Consider the following 14,526-nt stretch of genomic DNA (forward strand, 5'->3'; position numbering starts at 1 on the left):
AGCGGCTGGATTTCTTGTGGTTCGGAATATAAAAAACACCAGTCATACTGTAACAGATGATAACTGATAAGTTTTATAAGATGGACCAAATTAAAATGTAGTGAAAGATATGTTCTTTTACCCAAATTTTTAATGTATCCAGAAATGTTTTGGGCAAATCATGGTTTGGCCAGAAACAACATGCAAATGCTTGGTTTTCACCCCATAATTGTAGCAAATTTCTACGATACGACTTTTGACCTGAGTCAAAGGTCAGAGAGGTCTTAACATCTTAAATAACGAGATTTTAGGTCTAAAATGGGCAATTGGGTTTTACCCTGCGGCTGAACATCCAAACCACTTTTCTAAACAAGTGCCCTCCGGGTTTTTACTGTAACCATGGTTTGTGTTGAAACGTTGGTAATACAGGAACGAAACATACAATTCCACAAAGAGATTGTTGCGTGGCGTGTATAATTCTAACCTTAGCTGGAGAGCCTCCGAGTTGTTGACCGACCCCCTCCCCAATCTCTGCAGCAGGCAAATCTAAATATTCCGACTGGGTCTTCTTTTAGTTGTTCGTGTGCGCAGTTGGCGGACATCTCAGATTTCGAGGGGAGCTGTAAAACGAGAGATAACACTTTCCATACACCAGTAAAAATAGTTATCTGCCATAACTTCGACAATCGCATCGGCAAAGCGGAAAACCGTTGGGGCAACCATCTTGAATCAACGATTCACATCTATGTAACCTAGCGCTAGGTTTATGTTTTGCAGGTGTTCACCGAATCGAGGATAGATTATGAAACTCATGTATTTTTATTAATCTTAATTTTTTGGTTCGAAATAATAAAAAAAGAAGCTAAAAAGTGTTTTTATGGAAAACGTGCAACACCGGAACAGTTGGTGTAAAATGTCGCCTGCAGCAGAAATTAGTTTGGCTACTGGTCAGACTCCCTAGTAGGCCTATACCTGAGAATAATTATCCACGCCGCTTTCAATCTTTGTGCGCAGTTTGCTAGACATACTGTTTAAATTGCGGAGTTGCCGACATTCTCAAGTGTAACCATCGTCTAGCTGTAATAGCATTTGACCATAAGAAATCAACTCTGCGAAAGTTGAAACATTGTCCAAAGGGAGGTCAGATGTAGTGAAAACAACAACACAATATCCGCACAACGTTGGCAAATGATGCGTTCTGGGCAGTTACAGGGATATGTCTTGATGTGTGATGTTGTTTTCACTACGTATTACCTTCTTCCGGACAATATTTCAACTTTTTCGGAGTTGATTTATTTGTCGTCGACTGATATTACCGCCAAGATGATAATTACGCCTGGCAGAGTTGGCAACTCCTAAATTTAGACAATATGTCTAGTTCCCTTATTTGCCAATAGTTCAATGTAAACCGCGTTAAAAAGGACTTCACTGCACATCGGTATAGAACATGAAAGACGATTTTGTATAAGTTTGTTTCAGTCTGCAATATATCATATGATAAAATTTACCTTTATTTACATGTAGAGTAGACTGGATACTATTCATCTAGTAACTATCATTGTACACAACCCATGTTGGGTATATCACAGGCCACTTCAAGCCTTTGGTCTAAAATTACACGTCTTTGTTCAGAATACATTCCCGATGATTCCCTGTACATGTTATCCTTGTATGACCTAGAGATTAACATATAGCAGGTAGCGTGTGTACTGCAAGAAGTGCTTGCTGTTCAATATACCAGACATCACTCGTGGTCAATATCTATTTTGCTTGTCTTTTTCTTGTATCGCTGTCTCTCTTTCATGGATTTACTTCCATTGTCTTGGGCTTTGAATTTCACTCGCAGATTGTTTGTATTTTGAATCCTTGAATACAAATATATATTTTGTATTCACTAATATTTTGGAAATTTGAATCGCTATATTATCATCATTATTTCCGTAAATGACAATGTCGAGAAATAAATAGACGAAGACATTTTAGTCTGTATGTGATACAATGCTATTACATGAATAAAAACTTGCTCAGTATAATAACGAGACATAAATATTTTGCAGGTTTCTTCAAACATGTAATCAAAGGCGATCCAAACAAAATCCAGATTGGTTTTACACAATTTTGGGACCACGTTTTCCCGACGACCAGTGATAAATTGAAAGTACTAATGAAGAAGTTCTGCAAACCTCTGGTTCACCATCACGTCCAACTTGTGGCCGAAATGGCTCAACGACGAACTGTTCACAAAATTGCCACCAGTATGAGAGCTTTTGGGAAAACAGAAATTTCCATGGAGGATCTCAATGAAATAAACCAGAACTGTGTTCTTGAGGCATGCCAAAAGGTAGGGCTGATTAACCTGACAGAGGGTGGACCGGTGTACAAAGCCCAACCTTCTACCCCGTTTTGGACATGGGAAGCCTATCTCTTCAGCAAAAGGGTAAAAGTCAAGGTATGCAACACGTTGAAACCTAGTGATTCAACTCGTGATATGGCCTATGGAGTCCTAGGTCAGGAATCTCCACTCACTGCGTTTGACAGAGAACTTACCATAATCAGACAGCTCCACTCCCATGATGCTATAATTGATCTCGTTGGGTTTCAGAGGCAACCATACCCTGCATTTTTGATAACAGAATGCTTCGGAGAAGATGTAGTCGACTTCCTCACTGAGCATCTAAAGCGTGAGAAGTTTCTTTCCCTTTACGATTTGTTGCACGATATTTGCCTCCCAATACTTGAAGCTGTGATGTATTGTCACTCAAAGGATGTGGTTCTCCGTGATATAATGGCAAAGAACTGCTACATTAGCACAAAGAGCTCCGGGAGGATGCAGGTAAAATATGGTGGCTTTCATCTCGCGAGAGAATTGAAAGAAGACGGTGGGAAATACGGCCAATGGCAGCAGTACGAAGTCATCGATAAACGTGATTCTTCTGAAGTCGGTAACGAGGTCGACAGCCAGAGTTATCTAGGCAAGTAATGACTAAAAACATTCAAACGATCATTAAGAAGTGACATGCTTTCAGTTTGTCGGACAATTACATCTCAAAATCAAACTTACAATTCAACAAATTGGCATTGAGAAGGTGCCAAATACGAGCATATGGTGTACCTCGTTGTTTAGAACCCCGGAAGCTGAGAATGGCTTTCCTAAGCAGTTTCCCAGACACTGTGGCTTGATATTATTTCAAAACATTACTTTGATTGCAGGCACAAAGAATGACCAAATACCAAGACGTTGGAGTGCACCGGAATCTGTCATGGAGCCATATGAATACTCGAGAAAATCTGATGTATGGATGTTGGCATGTACTCTATATGAAGTATTGACTCATGGATGTCAACCATACACCGAGCTGTACGGGATGACATCAGAGGAAGTAATTCAGCAGGTATGTTTAGATAAAAATCAGGAGGGTCAAAGTATGACTTTGAAATGCCACAGCATTGTTGCACCAAAATGCCATTGCTTGTTTTAAAAACAACAACAAGCAAATAGTTTCTGACAGAGAATCTCCTGTCATTTATAAACGGACATAGTTTTTTAATACATTTAAAGGGTTGATGAGCACAAAATATGGCTATTAAATTGTTTATAATATCTCTTCACTTCGAAGACAAAGTAAAACTCCTTGTCGAAGTCTTCTGTTGTGTCAGTGAAATTGCAACCTGTATGGTGGTAAGAGTTTGTGTTGATATTACATTTTACGGTCGAAAGTGAGAAAGTGGCTTTGAATAAAGGGTTTAAAGCTAGAGTTATGACATTGACTTTTGTTTACAAAGTTATTCGTCCCACTTGCTCAGAATCTACTTTTAACCACAAGCGTAACACACTAACACAAATAAATTATAGAACATTGTTGACGGAATGTGTGTCATTGCAACCTTAAAATTAATTGAAAAATTCGTTTGCTATTAGGTTTTATGGGGAACTCGCATCAAACAACCTGCATGTATACCCGAACAACTTTTTGCCATCATCCTTGGATGCCTTATGACACGCCCCGATAGACGGAAGACATTACAGCATCTTAACGATTTTATCAAGGAGTTCTCCTCTCAGTGTCGCAAGTTGGGTAAGGCTAGGCCCGATGTCAATGTATTTTCTTTCTGTACCAGGATTTCTCAGAATCGCCCTCCCAGTAACGAATGGAGAAGTCTACATAGTGGTTAATAATAACGCAGTCAAAGCATAGAGACTGTTATGTTGAACTATCTAATTGTCATATTCGCTGCCGCAGTAGTTAACAATGGTCACCTGTGACGATCGGAACAACATGTAATCTAAATATTCGAAACTATATTAGCCATTACTCATTGAATTCATTTTGATCAGTTTGTATATCAGTTAGTTAGAACTTGTAATGGGTTTCATAAAGTCGACGGAGGGGCATAGAGGATAGTTCGCATGTAGATTGATTACCGTAAGCTAAGGGTACTCGTCATGGTTTTCACAAAACTGCATGATTATTCATTTCAATATACACCTATGGCTACTTTACTATTGATTAAGACTGTCTGATTCAAGCAGAAATTCTGTCTACAGAAAGGTGATAAAACAGTTACTCAACGATGTATTAGACGTGATAATGATTCTACTATCGGCACTCCGTGGACACAATTGTCCTGAAATTCCGATATAGAACTTAACAAATCATTTTGACTAGCACTCAGTTCATTGGAGAGCTTTGAAGGGGGATATAATATTGATGAATGTAAAACAGAGTTTTTATTGTAGTTATAATTCAGATACCAAAGAAAATACACGACGCAAAATCACAACAACAGATCATGTTTTACACTCTACAATATTTTATTCCCCCTTTCAAAACTTTCCTGTATACAATGTTAGCATATCAGTTTACTCAGAGGAGGAGCTGCCAGCTGAGTTTGGATGATTCCTTATCAGTCTTAAGACAATAAAACAGACTTATTTAGGTAAACGCCAGGTCATATAGCAAACTGCTCAGCTGATTTGGTGTGCCAATTACTCAGACATCTGCCTTATTAGAACGTTATCTCAATCCTGACAGTGGGGTACCGATAGTGAAACTTACATTGATTACACAGACCGCCACTGTTTTTCTTTCATACAAACAGAATCTCAGTTTGTATCAACTGGGCTTCATCAACGGTAAAGTGGCAACTGGTGTATTATTGTCGTATGGGAAATGAACCGACGGCTTTCTGCCATGTGTCATCAGGATTCTGTGACGGTGTAGATTGTCAAGCGATCTGAAAGATTCAACCTAAGACACCAAGGTGTCATGAATATGTTACCTAGTATTGCAAAAGGTGGTATAGCTATTCTGTGTCTGAACCAAGCATTATCTCAAATTTGTTTTCTTCCATGTTGATGCACATTGATATGAAAAGACCCCACAGAAGTTCCAAAAACACACCCACCACCCGTGAGGGACCGCCATCAGCCTGCTGAGCCAGACAGAGTAAGATATCTTTGCTTTTTATATTAACTATTTTTTGCGGATTGTATGGATACCAGACATTTTAAAGTCTCTTATCTTACGAGAATCTTTTAAAATTATTAAGAGTTCATAAACTCATCCGAAGGCATTTGCATACTATATGTGTATATGTATGGGTGCACCGTGGAAATATACACCTCCCAAAATCAGAAATTAACAAATATATCATTTGTTCAATGAATGACACAGTCTAACCCATAGAAAAAAGCTGTAAGGAAAATGATATTTAGTTATATGAAATGTCAGAAGTTTCAGAACGAGTAATTAATGCATTGCATGTTACATATGATGTTTATTCAATGTAAACATCCATTTGTTGAAACACAGAAGGAAGCTGAAAATTCGTGAGGTCTTGCCTTACTCAAATTCAATGTCCTACTGAAATCATATTTTATTTGAAAATAAAAAGCAAGCTTTTATTTGTGTGTTACAGGGTATTCCAGAAGGAATTAAATATGTACGTGAGACATCAAAGACTTTGAATACTAAGGTGAGTTCGACATTAGCAAGCATTAAAAACCCTACCTCTAAATGTCTAAGAGTTATTATCATCCTGGCATTATAGAATTTCTTATATTTGAGTCAAGTCGCTTTTTTAATTCACGAATTATTTTAGGCATCTTGTTAGAGTCGATGTAAAACTACTTTACTTCTAAGGGAGCGAATTTAAGTTTTTGCAAAATAGGTATACTGTAGTCTACATAGAAGGTGGAATGCAAAAAACTTAAATCCTTATCCCACTATAGTATTCCTCTGTTGCATTATTTCATCTTGAAGGAGCGAAACAATTTATAAAATGAATTAACATGTTAAATTGTATGGGTATATAAGCCAACAACCGCTTACCCCTAAACTGTAGACAGTCCTTTGTGCCTTTTTCTGTCTATTATTGATGTAGTCTCTCGCACATACGTAACATTCGCAAGCTCCGACAGCGCGAGTTGGGAAAGCACAAAGGACTGTCCTCATCCGCTGCGCCCTCAACGTCAACAACGGGGTAAAATCCTGTTGTACCTGACGCAGAAGAAATGATTGACAGGTGAAGCGGACCGTCCGTCAGCCGGTCACGGCATAGTAAGCTGCAAACAGTGCAACAACACAACATGGCGACTGCGATGGAGCTTGACCACGTACTTGGAGAAACTCTGATATTCGTGCTGCTAAGACTATCAGAAACAAGTTATTGACGGTTATACTGCCTCTGCCCTGTTCTCGACGTCATATCTCATGAATAATTAATAGCAAGCCAAGTCCTGCAAATTAGGACAGTCCCTGCGTCTGCGACATTCCCGGCTCACACCTTCGGTGTTACGCTTTTGTATGTCCCCATACATCAATAATAGATAGAAAAGGCTTGAGGGACTGTCGGCAGTCTAGTTTAACCCGTGTCTTTGGTTAAGTCATAAGAAGTTCTAGAACAACAATATTTTATTACTGTCTCACAAACTCAACAATTATAGTGCACAAATGCCCTGCCGGAAACATCATATCTGTGTCTTCTATATACCGTTTATTTGTTCGAAAATTGCTAAACATTACTTTCGAACAATTATCTATTCTTTTTGTCAGAACACTTTACCATGTGAACCTGGTGAAATAATTAATTCCGATCAACAAAGTCCTCCAAGGGGTGCTTTTGCTGACTTCCCGAAGGTACAAGTGATATTACATATTTATCAAATTGAGTCTTTTATAGGCTGCATGTCTGTGTGTTCATGGTTATGATTATGAAAGAGGCAAATAACTAGCAATCTAGTGGTGATGGGAAAGAAGTGACCCAACTTTGTTATATGTAGATTTGCAAAATGCGAATTAGTAAAGGATACTAGACATTGAGAGAACAAACATATTCTTTCATATCCATTTAGCCAATAAGTTTTCTTGATAATTCAAGTAAAGATGGCATAAACAGGAGACACTAGGAATTTCGAGCAGGTGGTTTTAGTGAGAAATTGCTCAAAGAGAAAATTTTAACCTTCTGTATTATTATATATATATATATATATATATATATATATATATATATATATATATATATATATATATATATATATATATATATATATATATATCGTAATGACAATTCTATGCAATTCTCCCAAGGTGCCATATTTACCTCAGAAGAACCTATCTATCCCTTTTCTAGGATAAACCTTTGTATCTTGAGGAAAAATTATTGCGTTCACTTTTCCCGCATGGTAGAAGTCGTGATGAGATGGAATGTTTGAAACATTTGACACACCTCAATATTTGTCGCGTCATTGACTTTGACCTACGAGATGACCATATTATACAGGTTTGTAATTTTAAGATACGTTTCTGCCGATACATGTTAATTATTTCCCCGAAACCGGCCTAGCACTCCGTTACTCTGTAAAACGTCCTGCCTTTTTATGTACTAGACATAGAATAACAGTGAGGTAGTTTCACTCATTGTGAACAGAAACCTGTTGAAGATTCATTGGTAACGTGACGAACCAGGTAAAGTGTCCCACAGTCTCTCATCACTGATTTTGTTTCAGAAATCAGAGTTTTACGACATTACAAACAACCTGCTGAGTGTCGCTCTGAAGAGAAATGTAAGTGTGGATGGACTCATAACTTACTTGCAGCAAGTTACTACTGCTATGGCATATCTTCATTCAGAGGAAGTAGGTCTGATTCATTGCGATCTCAGAGCTTCGCACGTGTACATCGCTCCCGAGGGTCAGGTAATATTCAAATCAATTATATCTGGGGCCAATAGTATTGGAGGGATTAAAGATTGACCGTAATTCAGTGTCTGTATAGAAGCAAGGGCATTTTCACTGCAGCATGGGGTGAAGAATTAAGACAAGCTTCTCTAGTGTTTTAAGTCCGCACGACAACCTCAAAAGAATTAAAGTACCCTTTTCAACTCAATTATTTTATGCACCTCAATGTCTTCCGTCCGCTTGGGCGGTGACAGGCTGCATATCTTAAAACACATGTCACATTTTTATCTGAAAAGTAAAAGAGTGATCACCATCCCCTCTACTGCTGAAAAAAAATGCAAGATCGATTTATGCGTAAACTATGTCTAACATAATATTTGAACTTGTATCAAATACATATATTGACTGGCTACGTTATTCTGTGTCATTCATTTTGGATGTTGAGAAATTGGGTATCGATTCTGACATGGTCAGTTTCGTGTGATATATGGGTGTGAGAAAGTACCTATATTTCAATTTTGCTTGTACAGTAAATACGCAGTTTTGCCGGACTACAGTTTTGTTTCACGTTTTGTTAGTCCCGACGGACACCGTCCGGGGGACTTATAAATTTGGTCATGTCCTTCTGTCCGTCCATTTACACAGAAAGCTCAGAGATGCCTGGAACGATTTTATTCAAAGTTAGTACAGAGATACACCTTATGTTATACATGTGCACGTCGATTTGTTTTGTGATCCGATCAAATGAGGCCTTGTGACAGCCAATTTATTAACATGCGGGTATATTGTCATTGACAATAACTTTTTGAAACCTGTGTTTCTAGACCGCACGACTGCACTTAATTTGTTGAAACTTTGCAAATATATTCTTTACACAGAGCTCTGATAGCACACAATGGGATGTGTCAGTATTGCATCAATTAATTGCTAATTTGCATATTTGATGAATTTTGTAATTAGGGTGGTGTGTCTAAAATTACTGCTTCAAATTTTATAAAACGTAGTACAGATGTTGTTCTCTCATTACTGTAATACTGTATGAAGATATTAAGCAGTGTCGTGTCAATTAATTGCTAATTTGCATATTTGATGACCTTTCATAATTAATGTGATACGTCAAGAAAAGCTGAATCATTTTCTTGACACGTGGAACAGATACTGATTTTTATGAGTTTAATGGTGTGTATAGATATGTGAATTTTTTGTAATTAGGCTGATATGTCAAGAAAAGGTTGATCAAATTTCACGACACTTGGTACAGATGTTGAGCTCACATTGCCTAAAATTTGATTTAAAACATTTATCAGTTTCATTCGAATTGATTGCCAATTTGCATATTTAATGAATTTCCTAATTAGTGAGCTATGTCAAGAAATTCCTCATCAAATTTTATGATACTTGATACAGATGTTGATCTTTCAGTATTGTAGTACTGTGCAAAGATATTAAGCAGTATCGTCTCAATTGATTGCTAATTTGCATATTTGATGAATTCTCATAATTTGCATGATTTGTTTAGAAATATGAATTTTGAGGAAACGTGGTACAGATGTCGATCTTCCGGCAGTGTTATGACATGCAAACATGTCAAGTAGTATTATGTCAATTTACTGCTGATTTGCATAATTTAATGCTTCTCACAATTAGGCTGACGTGTCAAGAAATGGCTCATACAAATTTCATGAAACTTGGTACAGATGTTGATCGCACATTTCTGTAATCCAGTTCATTGACACTTAGTGGTATCGTTTATGAAATGTGGTACAGCAGATAATCTTTCAGTGCTATAATACAATGCACAAATATTTTGCAACATCATGTCGATTAATTATTGACTTATTTAATGACCTTTTGTAATTACGGTGGCAGTCCATATTGGTTTATCGTTTTCAGCACCATGGAACTCATCTTCAGTCACAGACCCAATTAATAAACAGGACTCTATCCTCGCCAAGAACTTGCAATCAAAGTACCCATTAACAAGTGGGGACTGTTTCATCAACGATTAGTTGTTCTGTATTGGTTTATTACGGTGCTTCAAAAATGAACAACATTAGTTCATCAAGTTTCCATTTCAATCATTTGCACTGTTTAAGCTCCTGTTTTTGAACACAATCTTACAATCAATTTTAATATTACCAAATACATTACCGATGAAGGTAAAAAGTTTTACCTCAAAGTCATTTTGCCAATCTTTCATCGAACAATTCAATCACAGACTACCCATTGAATACTTTACCTCGAAATTAACCAGTAGTTCATTTATTCCTTCAAATATGTAGGTTAGACTTGGTAGGCTTGGACGTGCATGCCTCCTGGAAGTCGGTATTTATGATGGAGGTCTTAAGGACAGCGTGAAACTCAGAAAAATGCCCGAGGACCAGTTAAGATGGTATGAATCATGTAGACAATGCCAAACATACTGATCAGGTTTCGTTGAACTGATCATAAATACCATCAACTGAAGACAAATCGTGAAGCATGGAAGGACGATGTGTTTTTAAACCCGCACAAATTAAATACTCGTAATGTTATTTTGAAATTAAGAGTATTTGAAGTAATTGACAATCTAAATTACATTCATTGATACCATCTTATCCCTCATGTAAAAAAATATTTATTGCGAGCTATACTGACAAAGGATTCTCATGAAACAAAATACTCTGTCTGGAAGTTGGAAAAGACTAATAGCAATTATTCATGACAAACGTTTTTAACTATTTCAGGGCCCCTTGGGAAGTTGTAAAATGTGGAATGTACTCCCAGGCTTCTGACGTGTTTATGTTTGGGCAAACAGCATGGGAAGTTTTCAATGCTTATTCAGCTGACAATGACGTATTCCAAGTCGAGATGTTGGTACCCTATCCACAAACACCAAAGAATGAGGTTAGCATAATAATCAATAACCTTCTACATAGTCATAATTAAATAAAAATCCGTTTATGTGATATGTATTAGACGTAAGACCATTAGCTACGCCTGTAAAACCCATCTAGAATTGTTCTCAGCGTACTTGAAGCAAAAAATTAACCTTCTATCAAATTCTATCTTTGGCTAAACAAATAGCAGGTAACACAATTGAGTACATAACGAGAAAATTCCACAGCTTATTAGGGCTCCCAACTGTGTAATATCACGGGAGATTCCAACAGGCAGACCTGTTTACTACGTTGATTTAAAACGCTTAAACATTTTCAATTGGTCATAATTATCAAGTGCATCTGGACACCAAAGATTATAATATCTTTCCTTCATTTACTTATATACGGTTACACCACACATTGTTTATGCTTTCTGAATATTCAATCTCCATCTTTGCAACCTACGTTTATCCTCACGTGGATCTAAACTGTTGGCTTTGCTAAGGTTTTTGTCTCGTCACTTGTCCTATATTCTAGTATTAATTTTTGATTGGCTTTGGCTAAGATTGTGCAGTCAACCCATCTTTTGAGCTGTTGGGATTGTGATTTACATTTGCGTGCTCACTATAGGCTTATTCAACATACAAGGTGAATAGCGGCACTGTCAAAGTTTCTTATCTGATACCGTCAGATCTACTACCATCACGAAGTTTGTTTTGTGGAGGCGTCACAGTTGACCTTCTCTGTCCAGGACGTATTTGCTTTTGTTCCATAAAAAAATCCTTTTTAGGGTGGGTATTTGCTCCGGGCTGGAAGGAATCAAACTTTTTATCATGGTTTGGTATATTCAACTGGTAAAGCCAACCTAATGACAGGTTGCTTGTTGGAATCTCGATTTTCTCTGTTGGTTGTACCTGGATCTTTAATTGTTCCTATGGTGTCTCCCCTTTCGTCAGGGAAATGATCTCTTCCTCAAGTTTCCAAATAAAAGCAAAGTAAGCCATCACTGTCTAAGCCATCACTTTCTGAAAGGTTCCCCACAATCTTTACGTCATCATCAACCAGAAAATCGGAAACAACCTACTTAGGTCAATAGATCGATACTGACCCTTCTTTTTCTCTCTGCCTGTGTCTTGTCTCTAGTTACACTAGGCCGATCTACCTGTACAGGATAGTGGACTGTCATCATGTTATTACCATCAGCGTATTTTATGGAGGAGGAACACACTTCATCACATTTTCCTAATGGTTCTATTCCGGACCAAAAATGCCGCTCTTTGATCCACATGCCCAGTACGCCCAATTGATCACGTGATGCCATACAAACAAGCTCATGTTTACACATTGCGAAATACACCTACTTCAATGCGCGTTAGTGCAAGTGATTTTGTTTGTACTGTGTTACATTCATGTTAAGGTAGTGCCCATGCACGGTGTCTGAAACGTAAGTGGGAGTTGTTTGAACAGCGATGTTCCAACATTTCTATAATAGACTGAGGTGTACATCACACCATGGCTGCCTTAGTGGCATCGAACCCTGTAGGAGTTCCCAAACAATCACAGTTTTTTTAACCACAGGTTATGTGCTAATGTGTTGGATGGCATCATCCTCTAACTCTGATCTTTTGACTCAGTTTGATTATAATTTTGATTTTGTGGGTACCACCCATCATCGATGATGAAATGTTCAATAGGGGGTCAGTGGCTCACTCATGTACGGGGTCACCCTGTTTTCGAAAATTGGAATGGGGGAGGTCAGGTACTTTTTGATGTTTGCAAGAACTGCAATGTAGATAATTGATGGTAGTGATTTGTAAAAATCTCTCAAATCCTTGACAGAAGATGGTATACCCTGCCTGCAATACGATTGCAATGCACAATAAAATATTGCATCACCGACGAAATTGTGTACACAAGGAGTACTCTCATTACAATACTTGTTGAATATGCGCATTTGATACCTTAGTTCAAAAGCACTGTGAGAGTGTTCATTTCTTGTCGTAGATTCCAAAGGCTTTAAACAGACGGGAGCACCAATTACAACCGCCGGGGTGCCCTGACTGGCTGTATATTCTTATGAAGAAATGCTGGATCGACGAAAGGTGTAGGCGGCCATCTTTTCCTGTGATTGAACAATGCCTTGGGGACAGGTATGAATTCTGCTCGTTCCTGAACTTTACACACAGACACATACACACATCACAATCACACACTGATAGCTAGATGGATTGGTTTTTCCTCAATGTGAAAACACTCCACTCGAGTTCAGTTTGCCAGTATTGCAGCTGGGCCGTGGTTTGGGAATCCAGCAGATAAATATCCAAGTTGGCGACGCTACAGTGAACTTCAACGGGAAATACATTCACTCAGTAACCGTGATTCACTTTTATTTTGAGCGACTGCGAAAGTTGAGGAATTACGAGAGCCAAGAAAACCGTTGATACATTTCAAGTTCTAATGGCGGGCGACAGACAATTTGCATTACCCATGGACGTAACCGTGCACCACCGAAGACAAGCAGGTCTGACAATGAAACCGGACTGTGCTTTAAAAGTACAATTTACTGTCAAAGAATTATGATTCAGCTAGTTCAGTTTCTTTGACATTTAAACAAACATACACGTTAACCAGTAATCCAATGTGGTGATGGAACTGTTAATAGCTACAGGGTGTGAACCCCTGAAAATGCGCATTTGACAATAAAAAATAGTTTGAAAACAAAACCTATCGAGCTACCTACCCTAATTTAGAAGAGCATGTTATCGGAACAGCGCAATTTAATTTTTGGCCTTATGTTGCATTAGACACGCGACTACATCTCGCGTCTGACGGAGCACAAATGAACGAATACTGATATAACAGGAACAGGCTAAAAACCAATTTATCCAATACCCGTGCCAAGAATTCTACAAATGATAGAAAAAACCTTAAATTTTTAGGTTTTACTTTTTTCGGCATCTGGAAATGTTTCTGAGCGTCGGAACTTTTTTGCGTCGGTCATCGATGTGCTCCTCGATGTAAACAAACAACATGGTGGTCTGTATTTCTCCTGCGATCAAACTTTGTCTGACGTGAAAATTTGTCAAAATCAGTCATTATTTATTTAGAGTCTGAAAAATACATCGACTTAGTAAAGTTTGAGTCCTGTTTTAGTTTTGTCGCCAATATTGGGGTTCACATCAGTATATAGACCCCACCGCCGCCTGAACTTTCGACACACAGAGTACTTTCATGCGGTAGACATGGGCTTTACATTCCAATAAGTCAAATGCCCACCAAGACCGCACGCTGGCCTCATAGCCCACGATAATAATAACGAGAACTACGAAAACACAAGGGTATAATGCTTGTATACGCCTAAGGAATTACGTGTGTAATATTCGGAAACAACGAACCTGTCAGCTTTGCAACCGGGTATGGTCTGGCGCGACGTTGCACAGTGTTTTTCGCCGTTTAGATTCAGTCGATTTTTGTTCTCAAAAAATAACGCAAATTTGTCTGAGACAA

General features: G+C 38.1%; 1 protein-coding gene across 1 annotated transcript in view; it reads left to right on the forward strand.

Moving 5' to 3' along the window:
* Window positions 1–14,526, forward strand: part of LOC139133227 (uncharacterized) — a 56,807-nt gene that overhangs the window by 33,560 nt on the left and 8,721 nt on the right. The window contains exons 7-17 of the mRNA XM_070699717.1: window positions 2,037–2,951; window positions 3,190–3,371; window positions 3,899–4,055; window positions 5,356–5,426; window positions 5,899–5,955; window positions 7,035–7,118; window positions 7,612–7,761; window positions 7,988–8,176; window positions 10,441–10,550; window positions 10,885–11,044; window positions 13,024–13,169. Coding sequence (XP_070555818.1) covers window positions 2,037–2,951; window positions 3,190–3,371; window positions 3,899–4,055; window positions 5,356–5,426; window positions 5,899–5,955; window positions 7,035–7,118; window positions 7,612–7,761; window positions 7,988–8,176; window positions 10,441–10,550; window positions 10,885–11,044; window positions 13,024–13,169 — 2,221 coding nt within the window. The remainder of the gene's footprint in view (window positions 1–2,036; window positions 2,952–3,189; window positions 3,372–3,898; window positions 4,056–5,355; window positions 5,427–5,898; window positions 5,956–7,034; window positions 7,119–7,611; window positions 7,762–7,987; window positions 8,177–10,440; window positions 10,551–10,884; window positions 11,045–13,023; window positions 13,170–14,526) is intronic.

This window comes from Ptychodera flava, chromosome 5 (genome assembly GCF_041260155.1).
Source record: "Ptychodera flava strain L36383 chromosome 5, AS_Pfla_20210202, whole genome shotgun sequence".
Lineage (NCBI taxonomy): Eukaryota > Metazoa > Hemichordata > Enteropneusta > Ptychoderidae > Ptychodera > Ptychodera flava.